At 43.1% G+C, this 14128-nt stretch overlaps 1 protein-coding gene across 11 annotated transcripts in view; it reads left to right on the top strand.

Annotated features, from left to right (window-relative positions):
* The window catches only part of TRPM3 (transient receptor potential cation channel subfamily M member 3), a 608518-nt gene that overhangs the window by 574516 nt on the left and 19874 nt on the right, over positions 1 to 14128 (top strand). For all 11 annotated transcript variants that reach the window (XM_005683743.3, XM_005683729.3, XM_005683725.3 and 8 more), the window contains 3 exons: positions 10934 to 11084; positions 11205 to 11404; positions 13393 to 13525. In XM_005683743.3, coding sequence (XP_005683800.2) covers positions 10934 to 11084; positions 11205 to 11404; positions 13393 to 13525 — 484 coding nt within the window. The remainder of the gene's footprint in view (positions 1 to 10933; positions 11085 to 11204; positions 11405 to 13392; positions 13526 to 14128) is intronic.

Here is a 14128-nt window from a genome sequence, read left to right as displayed (position 1 = left end):
AGGCCTTGCAAATAACTGTGAAAAGAAGAGAGGTAGAAAGCAAAGGAGAAAAGGAAAGATAAATCCGTTTGATTGCAGAGTTCCAAAGAATAGCAAGGAAAGATAAGAGAGCCTTCCTCAGTGATCAGTGAAGAGAAATAGAGAAAAATAATAGAATGAGAGAGACTAGAGATCTCTTCAAGAAAATTAGAGATACCAAGGGAACATTTCGTATAAAGGTAGACTCGATAAGGGACAGAAATGGTATGGCTCTAACATAAGCAGAAGATATTAAGAAGAGGTGGCAAGAATACACAGAAGAACTGTACAAAAAAGATCTTCGTGACTCACCTGGAGCCAGACATCCTGGAATGTGAAGTCAAGTGGGCCTTAGGAAGCATCACTACGAACAAAGCTAGTGGAAGTGATGAGCTATTTCAAATCCTAAAAGATGATGCTGCGAAAGTGCTGCATTCAACATGTCAGCAAATTTGGAAAACTCAGCAGTGCCCACAGGACTGGAAAAGGTCAGTTTTCACTCTCCAATTCCAAAGAAAGGCAATGCCAAAGAATGCTCAAACTATCGCACAATTGCACTCATCTCACATGCTAGTAAAGTAATACTCAAAATTCTCCAAGCCAGGCTTCAGCAATACATGAACTGTGAACTTCCAGATGTTCAAGCTGGTTTTAGAAAGGGCAGAAGAACCAGAGATTAAATTGCCAACATCCGCTAGGTCATCGAAAAAGCAAGAAAGTTCCAGAAAAACATCTATTTCTGCTTTATTGACTATGGCAAAGCCTTTGACTGTGTGCATCACAACAAACTGTGGAAAATTCTGAAAGAGATGGGAATACCAGACCACCTGACCTGCCTCTTGAGAAACCTATATGTAGGTCAGAAATCAACTGTTAGAACTGGACATGGAACAACAGACTGATATCAAATAGGAAAAGGAGTACATCAAGGCTGTGTATTGTCACCCTGCTTATTTAACTTATATGCAGAGTACATCATGAGAAACACTGGGCTGGATGAAGCACAAGAATCAAGATTGCCAGGAGAAATATCAATAACCACAGATATGCAGATGACACCACCCTTATGGCAGAAAGTGAAGAGGAACTAAAGAGCCTCTTGATGAAAGTGAAAGAGGAGAGTGAAAAGTTGGCTTAAAGCTCAACATTCAGAAAACTAAGATCATAGCTTCTGGTCCCATCACTTAGTAGATGGGGAAACAGTGGAAACAGCGGCTGACTTTATTTTGGGGGGCTTCAAAATCACTGCAGATGGTGACTGCAGCCATGAAATTAAAAGATGCTTACTTCTTGGAAGGAAAGTTATGACTAACCTAGACAGCATAATAAAAAGCAGAGACATTACTTTGCCAACAAAGGTCCGTCTAGTCAAGGTTATGGTTTTGCCAGTAGTCATGTATGGATGTGAGAGTTGGACTAGAAAGAAAACCGAGCACTGAAGAATTGATGCTTTTGAACTGTGGTGTTGGAGAAGACTCTTGAGAGTCCCTTGGACTGCAAGGAGGTCCAACCAGTCCATTCTAAAGGAGATCCGTCCTGGGTGTTCATTGGAAGGACTGATGTTGAAGCTGAAACTCCAATACCTTGGCCTCCTGATGCAAAGAACTGACTCATTGGAAAAGACCCTGGTGCTGGGAAAAATTAAGGGCAGACAGAGAAGGGCACAACAGAGGATAAGATGGTTGGATGGCATCACCGACTCAATGGACATGAGTTTGGGTAGTCTCCGGGAGTTGGCAATGGACAGGGAGGCCTGGCATCCTGCAGTCCATGGGGTCACAAAGAGTCAGACATGACTGAGCGACTGAACTGAACTGAACTGAACTGAACTGATTGAGGCATTTCTTCAGCCATGTATGAAAGAGACTATCTTCTTGAAATATCCTTTTTCTTTATATTTTTAAACATGATATTCATTTTATCAAATACTTGTGTTTCATTTCGAATTTCTCATGCTCTTTTGAAATCAATATGATGTATGTATTAAGTAAATAAATGCTTCTTTCCTCCATGCCTTACAGAGTAAAATCAAAAGAGCAAGTGTCCATCTTTGAGACAAGGATACCAGAACCTGATACCTATTATATGAATCAGATTTTTTTCTTCACACTTTGCATTTTAGTGTTCCATACATGTGTTACCTGATCTGAACAGCTTGGACTATTATTTGTGTTAATGAAAGCAAGAAACATTCAGATGTGTATCAGTCTGTCTTTACATTTGTTCACAGTTGAGATTCCTCTCAACCCCATGTTGGTTCTTTCTCCAAAAGCAGAGATAAGAGACTAGTTGAGCAAGTTTTCATGGATATCCTGACCCTGTTCTTACTGACTTTGAAATACTGACAGAGGTACTAAGGCTTTCTGAGCCTCACTCCTTCACCTTTAAATGGGGCAGTAAAATTGATCATGTTAGAGTATTATAAAGATCAAAACAAGTGATGTAAGTAAAGCTTATAGCACAGGACCTTTCCTTGAAGCTTGTGACAGGTGATCACTAGCTTTATTACGTTGGAAAGGCCATTTGAAATAGCGAGGAATACATACAGGCTTTGGGGTCAGAGAGGAGGAGGACCCATTTCTGCTTCATTCGTAATTGCATCTCCAGAACCAATTCCCACTGGCACAGAGGAGGAACTCATTATTTTTTTGGATGAATAAATGAATGGTTCTGGCATTATCCCTTATTAGCTGTGTGATCCTGGGTAAGGCATTTCGTTGCTCAGGGCATGTTTCCACAGCTGGAAGGGTAATACCTCTGTTACGGACATGCCAGGAAGCTTTAAGTGTAATGGCTGATGTGAAGTGCCCAGCACAGAGGCCAGCACGTGCTGTGCTTTCCACAGGTGTTTATTCCAAATTTCTACTGCCCTTCACTTTTGATGATCCCAAATAATGAACTAAGATCAGCAGTTCCTACAGAAGCATCCATTTTAAAAGTTGTCTTTCAAAATGGGCAGCAGTCAGTGTCAAGTAGCCCAGGACGTATGTAGGTGGCCTTTCATCAAAAATGTCAGGGTCTGAGAATAGCAGAATGTCTAATTTGACCCTTTTGTGTTCCTGGGCAACTTCAAAGTAATATAGTTTGGGCAAAGGCCAAGCCAAGTGGGCAAAAGGAGGATCCTGAAAAGAGGCATGGAAATTATCTTTGACCAAGACCTCATTTGCTCATTTTTTAAGGAACTACGAGGAAGGTCCCATTTCTTGTGTCAGTGTCAGTTGATTGGTGTGCTTTTGGGAGTTTTGCCTTAAAAAGGATCCCAAGGCTTCCACCTGACAGAAGAGTACCATGATGATTAGCAATGTCTGCCGTGAGTTTAAGATGGGGTGTTACGGCTGCTGTGCCATGAGATTTATACAATAGCATTCAGAAGGGAGACTTGCTATAGACTTTACCAATGTCAGGCATGACCCTTTGCAAGTTAATAGCAAAAACAAATAACCAAACATCCATGTTTTTCCCCTCTTTTAGCTTTTTGCCCTTAATAGGAACCATCTCATATTAGCAGGTCACGGTGGCCCTTAAGATCTTGAAGTAAATAGGAAAACAGATACTGACCCAGTGAAATTGATCACCTATAACCCTTACAGAAATGCCTGGTATTGCAAGTTAAATGTACAGTATGTGATATTCCTGCCCGCATTCTTTTGGCAAATATTTATTGATCATCTTCTATATGCCAGGCAACGTTATGGCTGCCATAGTGAACTAAACAGACAAAAGCAATTTTCCCCATGCCTTTCATTCTAGTGAGGGATGCTGTTGACTTTTATTTTGGCTGTTATAAAAATTTATCTATGATTTAAAAAAAAAAAAAAAAAGACCTTCCAGCCACTCCAGAACATGTAGAGAAAAGGGAGGACTTTCTTACTCTCACCTGCATAATCTGGTTGGTTATGACTACACAACCTCTCATTCTGGAGTCCAGTCATCCATTTAACTTCCTATCAATGCACTTTCAGCTTTCTGCCTTGTGATATGCCAATGTGATCCACATAGATAAACCATAGAGAACCTGAATTCTCAGATGTTTCATCCCTTCTAATTTGGCCATAATTTGGCATAGATGTAAGTGCCCCACTCTGTATCTGTACCCTCACCCTAGGCCTTCTGTGGCCTAATCTATCTATGATCAGTTTCTAGAACAGGGTTTTATTCACTTTGGGAGTAACTGGAAGCTTTGGCCAAAGTTTCGCAAGTGTGTTTACCCTACTGACGTGATAATAAGTAAAATCTGTACCATTAGTTTGAGTCAGAGGCCCCAGTTGGACAATTGAGCTTTGACCAGTGTAGACCTCTCATGCTTTCTATACTTGCTAGAGAAAAACAGCAACAGAGCCTTTGGCTCCTCAGTTCAGTTCAGTTCAGTCGCTCAGTCATGTCCAACTCTCTGTGACCCCATGAATCACAGCACGCCAGGCCTCCCTGTCCATCACCAACTCCTGGAGTTCACTCAGACTCACGTCCATCAAGTCACTGATGCCATCCAACCATCTCATCCTCTGTCGTCCCCTTCTCCTCCTGCCCCCAATCCCTCCCAGCATCAGAGTCTTTTCCAATGAGTCAACTCTTCACATGAGGTGGCCAAAGCACTGGAGTTTCAGCTTCAGCATCATTCCTTCCAAAGAAATCCCAGGGCTGATCTCCTTCAGAATGGACTGGTTGGATCTCCTCGCAGTCCAAGGGACTCTCAAGAGTCTTCTCCAACACCACAGTTCAAAAGCATCAATTCTTCAGCGCTCAGCTTTCTTCACAGTCCAACTCTCACATCCATACATGACCACTGGAAAAACCATAGCCTTGACTAGATGGACCTTTGTTGGCAAAGTAATGTCTCTGCTTTTGAATATGCTATCTAGGTTGGTCATAACTTTCCTTCCAAGGAGTAAGGATCTTTTAATTTCATGGCTGCAATCACCATCTGCAGTGATTTTGGAGCCCAAAAAAATAAAGCCTGTCACTGTTTCCACTGTTTTCCCATCTATTTCCCATGAAGTGATGGGACCGGATGCTATGATCTTTGTTTTCTGAATGTTGAGCTTTAAGCCAACTTTTTCACTCTCCTCTTTCAGTTTCATCAAGAGGCTCTTTAGTTCCTCTTCACTTTCTGCCATAAGGGTGGTGTCATCTGCATATCTGAGGTTATTGATATTTCTCCTGGCAATCTTGATTCTTATGCTTCATCCAGCCCAGTGTTTCTCATGATGTACTCTGCATCTAAGTTAAATAAGCAGGGTAATAATATACAGCCTTGACGTACTCCTTTTCCTATTTGGAACCAGTCTGTTGTTCCATAAAACCCCAAACTTGTGACTCAACCTTGATGTCAGGTCAGATTTCACATTCCCAGTTGCCCCTTCCAGTCTCTTCATGCTACTCCAAGGCCCCAGTGCAGCCTCCCAGGCGTGGCATACACAAAATGTCAACATCTTTAATTATTGTGGACAGGGAACAGGGAAGCAAGTGTGATTTTATTAGCCAGGACTCACTGCAAGTGATAGAAACCCAATTCAAACTGACTTAAGGAAAAAAGGAATTTTATGGTTCATATAACTGAAGAATTCTGGTTTTAGGCATGACTGAATTGTGAATCTGTTTCTCTTCTCTATGATGGAGTCACTCCTGGGCCGGCTCTCTTCCCTTGGTAGACTTACACTGCAATGTAAAAAGAGAACTTCTCTTTAATATGAGTCCCAGCAAAAATCTCAAGCCTTATGCTCATTGGTTCTTATTGGTCAGGCTAGGATCACATCCTTGAACCAATCACTGCCATCAGGGGATAAAATACATGGCTAAATCTCCTTGAGATGGAACTGCAGCTCATTTCACCCAAACTTCTGGACTGTGAGTAGGAGAGGGACAGTTCCACAAAGGGAAACCAGGATGCCATTACCAGAGGAAGGGGAAATGTTTACCAGGCAGGTGGAACCATCCTCTAGAGCAATGGTCCCCAGCCTCTGGGATCTAATGCCTGTTGATCTGGGGTGGAGCTGATGTAATAATAATAGAAACAAGGTGTACAATAGATGTAATGTGCTTGAATCATGCAAAAACCATCCCCTACCCCAGTCTGTGGGAAAACTGTCTTCCATAAAACCAGTCCCTGGTGTCAAAAAGGTTGTGGACTGCTGCACTGGAGACACTCTGCACTGACTGTCGCCAACAAAGAGGAAGGTGACAACTTGTCATTTCTTGCAAAAGGGTTGGGAGAAAAACCACTCATGTCAGGTTCTAAGCAGGAAGGAGGAGGTGCAGTGGGGGCTACCAGCCCACGTATTCCCAAACACCCACCCATGTGCCATCTTGGGTTTATGTGCCCTGGAGTGTTTCCCTCGGAATATGAACCCCAGATACTGGTTGGGACCATTTTACAGTCCAGATAACTTATTCTCCATCCTAAAATCTGCTGCTTGTCCTGCCTTAAGGCACCTCATTCATCTTCATCCGTGGTAGACATCTGTAAGTTTGAGTCATAGCACCTTCTAGTACAGATAAATACTCTGAGCAAGGACATGGCTAGGAGCCATTACAAAGCAATGTTTGGCACTAACTGCTGCATATAATGTTTACTGCCTCTTTGCTGGTTTTACCAAATGAAGGCTGTTTCTTACTGATTCATTTTTATTATCATCATCGCTGTCACAAAGACCGTCTAATTCATTCATTCTGCCCTTGTTGCTGTAGAAGCTAGATGATGGTCCTTAGGGCTGATCCTGGCCAGCAGCCTGCTTGGTGTCACTCAGGCTAGAGGGGCTAAGGCAGTTCTGCTTCTTCAGAGCCCCTAGCAGTGTTCCTGTCACCCAGTCAATGTGAAGTCTGTTCCCTTTCTGTGCCGCCTACTGAACTGTAAGTTCCTTAGCAACAGGGACTGTCTCTTTAACCCCCCAGCATCTCTTTTATTATAACCACTCAACGAGTGTTTGTAGAATAAGTGCTATGCTTAGTGATTGCAAAATAAAGAGCATTAAGACATAGTCCCTAATCTTGAGAAGCTTCAAGTCTATTAACTACAAAAATAGTCAATGATGACACCAACTAATGTTAATCACTGTTGGTGTTAAAGTGCTGTGTGCTAGATACTAAGGTAAGTGCTCTCCAACACTATCTCATTTAAAGATCTTGACGATCTCCCCCATATATGCTACTACGCTTTTATAGATGAGAAGGCTGAAGTTCATGGAGTAAGCTTACATAGCATTATTTTAAAATGGTGGAATCAGGATTTGAATCCAGATATGCTGAATTAAAATGCCATGTTTCTAACTACTGAAGTAATACTACCATTCTATAAAGGCAGGATGGAAAAAAATTGGGAGAAGGTGGAATAAATCAATATTCACAGGATTGTCAGAGAGTTCCCAGAGCCAATTATAATGACATCAAAGCAAATCTTATATAAAGATGATGAGTTCGTCCAACTTTGTAACTAGTAGGGAAACCAAGCAGAGATCCAGAGACATGTTAATGATACTATCGGAAGACTCATGGAAATGTGCACAGGCCACCTGAAACTAGGAAGCACCTACTGTTCTCACTGATTTTTTCCTCTAGGCTAGAAGAAAGTTTTTTTTCTCTGCTGGAGGAAGTGACTGCATCTTCACTAAATATGGGGTCAGTGGGACTTCCCTGGCCGTCCAATAGTTAAGACTCCAAGCTTCCAATGCAAGGCATGCAGGTTCCATCCCTGGTTGAAGAACTAAGATCCTGCATGTTGTGTGGCCAAAAATGAATACATAAATATGAGGTCAAAAGATGGATGAGTCCTGCCCGTCACAAGTTTATTTTACATTCTCCCAGAATGTAAAGGGAGATTGCAAGATGACATTAAATAGAGATAGGGATCATACTTGTAAAAACTATGTACACTTTGCCCCTTACCCCAAGCCGTTCTTTCTGCTGCTCTTTGTCGGCTTCCACATAGAGATCTGAGCAGAAGCCGAAGAAAAGGGTAGCCCTGGTCTGACAGCCCCAAAAGAGGTCAAGCTGGGAGGAAGCAGGTAGGATGGGTAGGGATCCTAAGCTTTGCTGAGGAGAGAAAAGCAAAGTGAGCTAGTCCATGAGGCCTACAGCCAAGTGGGTATCAGAGACCCAGGCATCTGGTTGAGCATGAGAAGCTTTCTTGCCAGGTGACAGGTAGGATTTCTGGAAACGACCTAAGGAAAAAGGTACCAGCGACTGCTTAGAGCTAGAACTGTCCAAGATGAGTAGACTTGCAGAGCTGTGGCAGATGTTAGTGCTCAGCAAGCAAACTGTATTTAATGATCTCCTTTAGTCACTCAACAAACAGTTTTCACATGTGGATGTGTGTGAATGTGCTGTGTGTATAGACTGAGCTGGGTGATGGGAAACCATGAAGAGATATGTTCCCAGTGGGAATCCTATGTTGGACACACAGACCAGTAAATTGGCAACAGTGATACAGTACTGAGAAGCCCCCACTACCCCTACCCCTACCCCACCCCTGCCAAAGGGGCAAACAAAGGGAGCTCTGGGATTATAAGGAAGACAGAATTACTACAGAAAAAATTATTCATGACATTTGGTAAAGGAAGACTTTGTTCAAGGGGGCTACTGCAATGAAATTCTGTACTAGAAGAGAGAGACTGAGTTTGACTCTGAGTGAAGAATAAAAGGGAAGTTGATAGCCAGGCGCAAGGTGTGGGTCAGTGGATGGAAGATCACTAAGAGGGAACATCAGGAGTAAGGGGGCTTCTGGCTTACCTGACCTAATGTATTTTTACTGAAGACAGGCCAGGCTGATTACACTTCAGATGGAGGACAGTGGAGGATGAGGAATGTGATCAAACGTTGATGGTGATCAGATACTGAGGATGGGGATTCTGGCTAAAGGTACTTAGCAGAATTCTTGCTAAAATTGGGCAAATGCAGAGACAAATGTGGAAGTGCACAGATTGAGGCCACAGAAGAGCCTGAGTCAAGTTAGGTCAAGTAGAGGATCTTTGTCAATACCTATCCCAGTCCTGGTTGAAAAGGAGCAGAAAGTTAGCCAAAAGCTAAGTGAGCACTGAAGAATGACTAGGATTCACCCAGGTGAAGCATGGGAGTATTGGAGCAAGGTGTCAGAAGGGCTTTTTGGAAGCATGACTAAAAATCAGGAAGTAAGAGAGAGCATGACATTTCTGGGAACTTCAAAAATTTGGTCTAGTTTGTGCTCAGAGGGAGAGGTAGAAAGTGGCAAGAGATGGTACCAAGCTAACTACCCTCGGAGTCTGGGCTTCATCCTGGAGTCAGCGAGGGCCTCTATCACTGGGTTTTCATTCCAGAGGAGGAAATTATCAGGACCCCTTACTGAGCTGTCTTGGGTCAGTAGTGACACAACTGCCAACAACAAAAAAGATGCCAGCTCTTTGAGAACACCCGACTCCATCTACACCTGACCCTCTTGCAGGCGCATCCAAAGGAAACACTTTGGCCATCTTTTCCTGGCCATTAAAACAGAGTCTTGGTGACCTGATATTATTAAAACCCTCATAAGTTGAGAAGATGTATTTTGGACCTGAGAGCATATCAAAAATCACAGAATTTTTCCAGCCTAATTTTAACTTAGTAGACTCACGTTAGTGGCACCTGAGAATTACTTGGGGAAATCTTTGAAAGAAATATTGATGCCAGGGCCACCTTCAAAGATTCTGATTCAGTTATCTGGGGTGGAGCTGGGCCTTGGCAGTTTTTAAAGATCCCTAGTGCTGTCAGGACTGAGAACAGCTGCAGAGCACAGAACCTAGCCACCTGAACTCCTGAGAAGGAAATGGACTCCCCTTCCATCCTCCAAGTCCTCCAGCCAAGATTCTCGGTCAACTTTGCACACTTTCCCAGCAGATCTCCAGAAGCTGCCTCTGTCAATTGCTATGACTGCTTCACGCCCCGCTTCTCTTTCACAAGTAGATGCAAGAGGACCCTGTTCTAAAGCAGGCATAAGACAGCTGGAACAGGAAAGCGACCTCACCTACCCTGGGCGCTCACAGCCATCAGCACCAACTCACTTCCCGGGTTGTGTTGTCTGTGCAGCACTGAGGAGCTTTGTCAAGGATTTGTTTTCCCCTGGATTCACCCGGAAACTCCAAGCAGGCCTCATTAGCACATTACTCACGCTCACCCAAGTCCCACACATCACTTTCCTCCTCACCCCCACCTCCAGATTTTTCCTTTTTCTCTACTTGCTCGTTTATTCAGTGCAGTTGGGTTTTGTTCCCTGTGCCCTGAGAAGCACATTTTTGGAATGGAAATGCTGCTGGAAAAAAAAAGCAGGTGGCTACAGGCTCCAGGGTCCCAGCATATTGCCCCTCGTCGTCCTCCCCGTGAAATGCCGTCCATTAGGAGCACTGAGTGACAGTCCTCCTAAATACTTCCCAAGGTGCTGCCCTGTTTCGCTCCTTCCACACTGAGACAGCAAATCATTCAACTCAGAGCCCCTGGGTTGTTTCTTGCAGCAATTAACAGCTGCCCTGGTGTTAATTCGCAATCGATAGTCTCTCGATGTTGCTGCTCTTACAGCTGTCGGCTTCTGAGCCCCACAGCACATTTTGAAAGTAACATGATGGGGCAATGAGACTGCCCCTCCTGAGCTTCTGGAAAGCCCTCACCAGGATTCCTGGGGAGATCCGGTGCCCCAGGGACTCAGCCAGCCAGCAGGGGGCCCCACCCGCCTCTTTCAGATGACAAACTCAGGAGACTGGCAGAACTGAGTTCCCTCTGCAGTGGCAGCCCTAGGGATATTCATGAAGCTTTTGTTTGTTTATTTAGGCTTTTCTGGAAGTCTTTTATGTTTGTTTTGAGATGGCTGTCTTTTTCCTTCATCTAAAAAAAAAAAAAAACCCTCTCATTCAAATCAGTCTATGATTTTAATCCCAGAGCCACACAATTTCTCACATCTTGCCTGTGTTGCTTCCTCCAGCTCCCTGTGGACAGAATGAGACTCGAGAGGATGGTAAAATAATACAACTGCCTCCCTGCAAGACAGGAGCCTGGATCGTGCCGGCCATCATGGCCTGCTACCTTCTAGTGGCAAACATCCTGCTGGTCAACCTCCTCATCGCTGTCTTTAAGTAAGAGGGTCTTTCTTCAGAACCCGTGGAATGAAGTAGGGAGACTGAGGCAGGAGGGGAGCATGATGTTGCAGAAAGCAAGAGTGTTTCTCACTTGATTCTCTCTGGTCTCTTTTTCAGCAATACATTTTTTGAGGTAAAATCAATATCCAATCAAGTGTGGAAGTTCCAGAGGTATCAGCTCATCATGACTTTCCATGAAAGGCCCGTTCTGCCCCCACCTCTGATCATATTCAGCCACATGACCATGATATTCCAGCACCTGTGTTGCCGATGGAGGAAACACGAGAGTGACCCAGATGAAAGGGACTATGGCCTGAGTAAGCTTTGAGTGACAACCCCGGGCAGCTACAGAGCAGGAATCCCCACTGCTTCTATAAGCAATCATGCAGGACCACTGGGCACCTGGCTCCTCCTGCTTCCTGCCCACAGCTCTGATGACTTGGGAGGGATAGGAGGGTATGCTTGATGAAAAATGGTGCTGGAAAGAAGACAGGAGAGGCTGCAACTGAGCATTCTTAACCTCTCTGCTTTCTCAGTGAGATAAAACCAGACTCCAAAAAAAAAAAAAAAAAACAGACTCCAGCAGGGCTGTCTTAGCATCTTCATAGGTTCTAACCTTACTTGCCAGACATCCCACCACAAGATATATCAACCACGTTAATATGCTCCCAATACTACTGTATATATGATTTAAGCATCTTGACATGCAGAGTTGTAGGTGACTAAGTCTGACTTTCTATGATTGTTTTTGGATCTATAGGGTTTTTAGGCCTTAAACATTTCCCAAGCCTTAGGGGTTGTTCCTATATGACTTCATGAGGAAACCAACAGTTTTTTCCATAATCCAAGGATAAAAAAGACTTTCCGCCAACCGCCTTCTAGCCCAGTATTTCTAAAAAGAGGTTCAATTGGGGGAATAATTCTTTATTACATAGAATTGTTCCACACATTGTAGAAGATTTAGCACATCCAGTCTCCACTCATTGAATACTAACAGCTCCTGCAAGTTCCTAAATGTCCCCTGGGTACACCCACTGTTAAGAACAGTGGGATCCAGCCCCATATAAGCAACCTCCTGTGGTTTCTCAAAGAGTGTCAAATAGACCACCTACACTAAATCTACTGAATCAGAGCCTTTAGGATTATGGCCCAAGAATTACCTCCAGGTGATTAGTAGTGCAACTAAAGTTTGGAACCAAAGCCACTTAATAATCAACTGTTTCTTTGGTCTGAAGCTTTTAACAACTTCTTTGACATAGCAATGCCTGACCTCTTTCGAGACATTAAAATTGGAAAGTTGGAGAGGGGTTAAGAATTTCAAAATTCATTGTTCCCATTTGAAATACCCATTTAGGCAAGTAGAAGGCTCAGGGGAGAAAAGGTTCAGATTTCTCCTGGGCTCTTTCTACCACTGTATCAGTTACTAATTTGTTTACTTGCTATAAACAGAATACCAGATAAACAATAATACAAATATGTAAGGTTTTACTTTACTCACCCAACATAAAGTGAAAAGGTAAATAGCCCAGAGCTCAATAATGACTGACTAAAGTGAAAGACCCCACACCTATTTTTAGACTCAGCTATTCCCTGTCACACTGTCTTGACTCAATAGCGAAATAGCTGCTGTACTTCCAGTCATCACGTGTTCACGTTCAAGGCATAAAGAAGTATGAAGATGAAAAAAAGTAGAATCAACCACATACCTGTAGTTTATCAGGAAACCAAAATCTCTTTCCAATACCTTTGAAAGAAAAAGGTGGTGTAAGTGGGGTGAGGATTGAAATGTCAACCCTTTCCTGCAGCAGAGTTTTTTTGTACCTTGAGCCAAACTGTGTTTCTTGGTTGCTGCTAACTTCAAGGAATGCTGGAAATATTTGGCTTTCCAGTCTCAATAGTTGGAAGAGGGAGGGGAAATTGGGTTACCAAGGGCTTTTAGTAAGGCAAATGAACAATGTGTGTCTGCCACACTCCTCAGCCCAGGAGTTTTTAATAAACCTTTTTCTACATAGCTTCCCTTTCCTTTATTTAGCTACATTGTTATCCTTACAACATATATTATTCTAACCAGTCTCTGCAGTAAACCAGGTATACTTAGGTGAGATTCAGAGGTCCATAATGAACCTAACACCCAGAAAGAGGACAATGCCACAAGTCAGCTGACCAGGTTTGGATTTAGTTTGAGTATCAGTGAAGAATCGAGGCACCATTCCCTAACCCGATTTGAGTTCGGAGTGTCGTTAGGCCCACAGATCAGGCTCATTGCTTTTACTTCTCTGCCTCATATCTCTCATCTTTTCCACAGAGCTCTTCATAACTGATGATGAGCTCAAGAAAGTACATGATTTTGAAGAGCAGTGCATAGAGGAATATTTCAGAGAAAAGGATGATCGATTCAACTCGTCCAACGATGAGAGGATACGGGTGACTTCAGAAAGGTGTGTTCTCTGGGCGCATGTCTCCTGGGGGTGTTTTATTCCATGGCATGCCTTATCAATTGGTTTTGTTTAAAGGACCACAAAGGAAACAGAGATCCCTCCCCACCTTTTTGCTTATTTTTATTGTACAAGAAATCATTGAGCTTATGAGAGAACAGAACATTGTCTGAAATGTCTATAGATCAAAATCCCAGACCTGTAAGTCCTAGATTTCTCCAGCAGGCAGTAGAAGTCGCCTTCTTGGACACTGGAGATTGTTGAGTCCAGGACAGGGCAAGAGTTGTTGGCTCAGACCAGAAATTAGAAAGTTCAGACCTAGACACAAACCAAGAGAGGCCCAGGCCAACTGAAGGCTCTCATCAAGTTTGTATTTCACGTAGATCACTGAGCATCTTCTCCAAAGGTCAAATGGTCCTCGGGCCTGGCTTATATGGGTGCTCAATGCCTTCTGAATAAACAACAGCAAGAGACTTGTGAATTAGAATAATTGTTGAGGGTGTTTTTTTTTTTCAATTTTTTTTTTCTATTCTTATAGAACAAGGTAAAAGCAAAGAAATAAAAGCAGATTTTTTTCTACTTACTTATTATACACTTTTAGATCTC

The sequence above is a fragment of the Capra hircus genome, chromosome 8 (assembly GCF_001704415.2).
Source record: "Capra hircus breed San Clemente chromosome 8, ASM170441v1, whole genome shotgun sequence".
NCBI lineage: Eukaryota > Metazoa > Chordata > Mammalia > Artiodactyla > Bovidae > Capra > Capra hircus.
The sequence above is the reverse complement of the archived record's forward strand: the minus strand, read 5'-3'. Positions and strand labels throughout refer to the sequence as shown.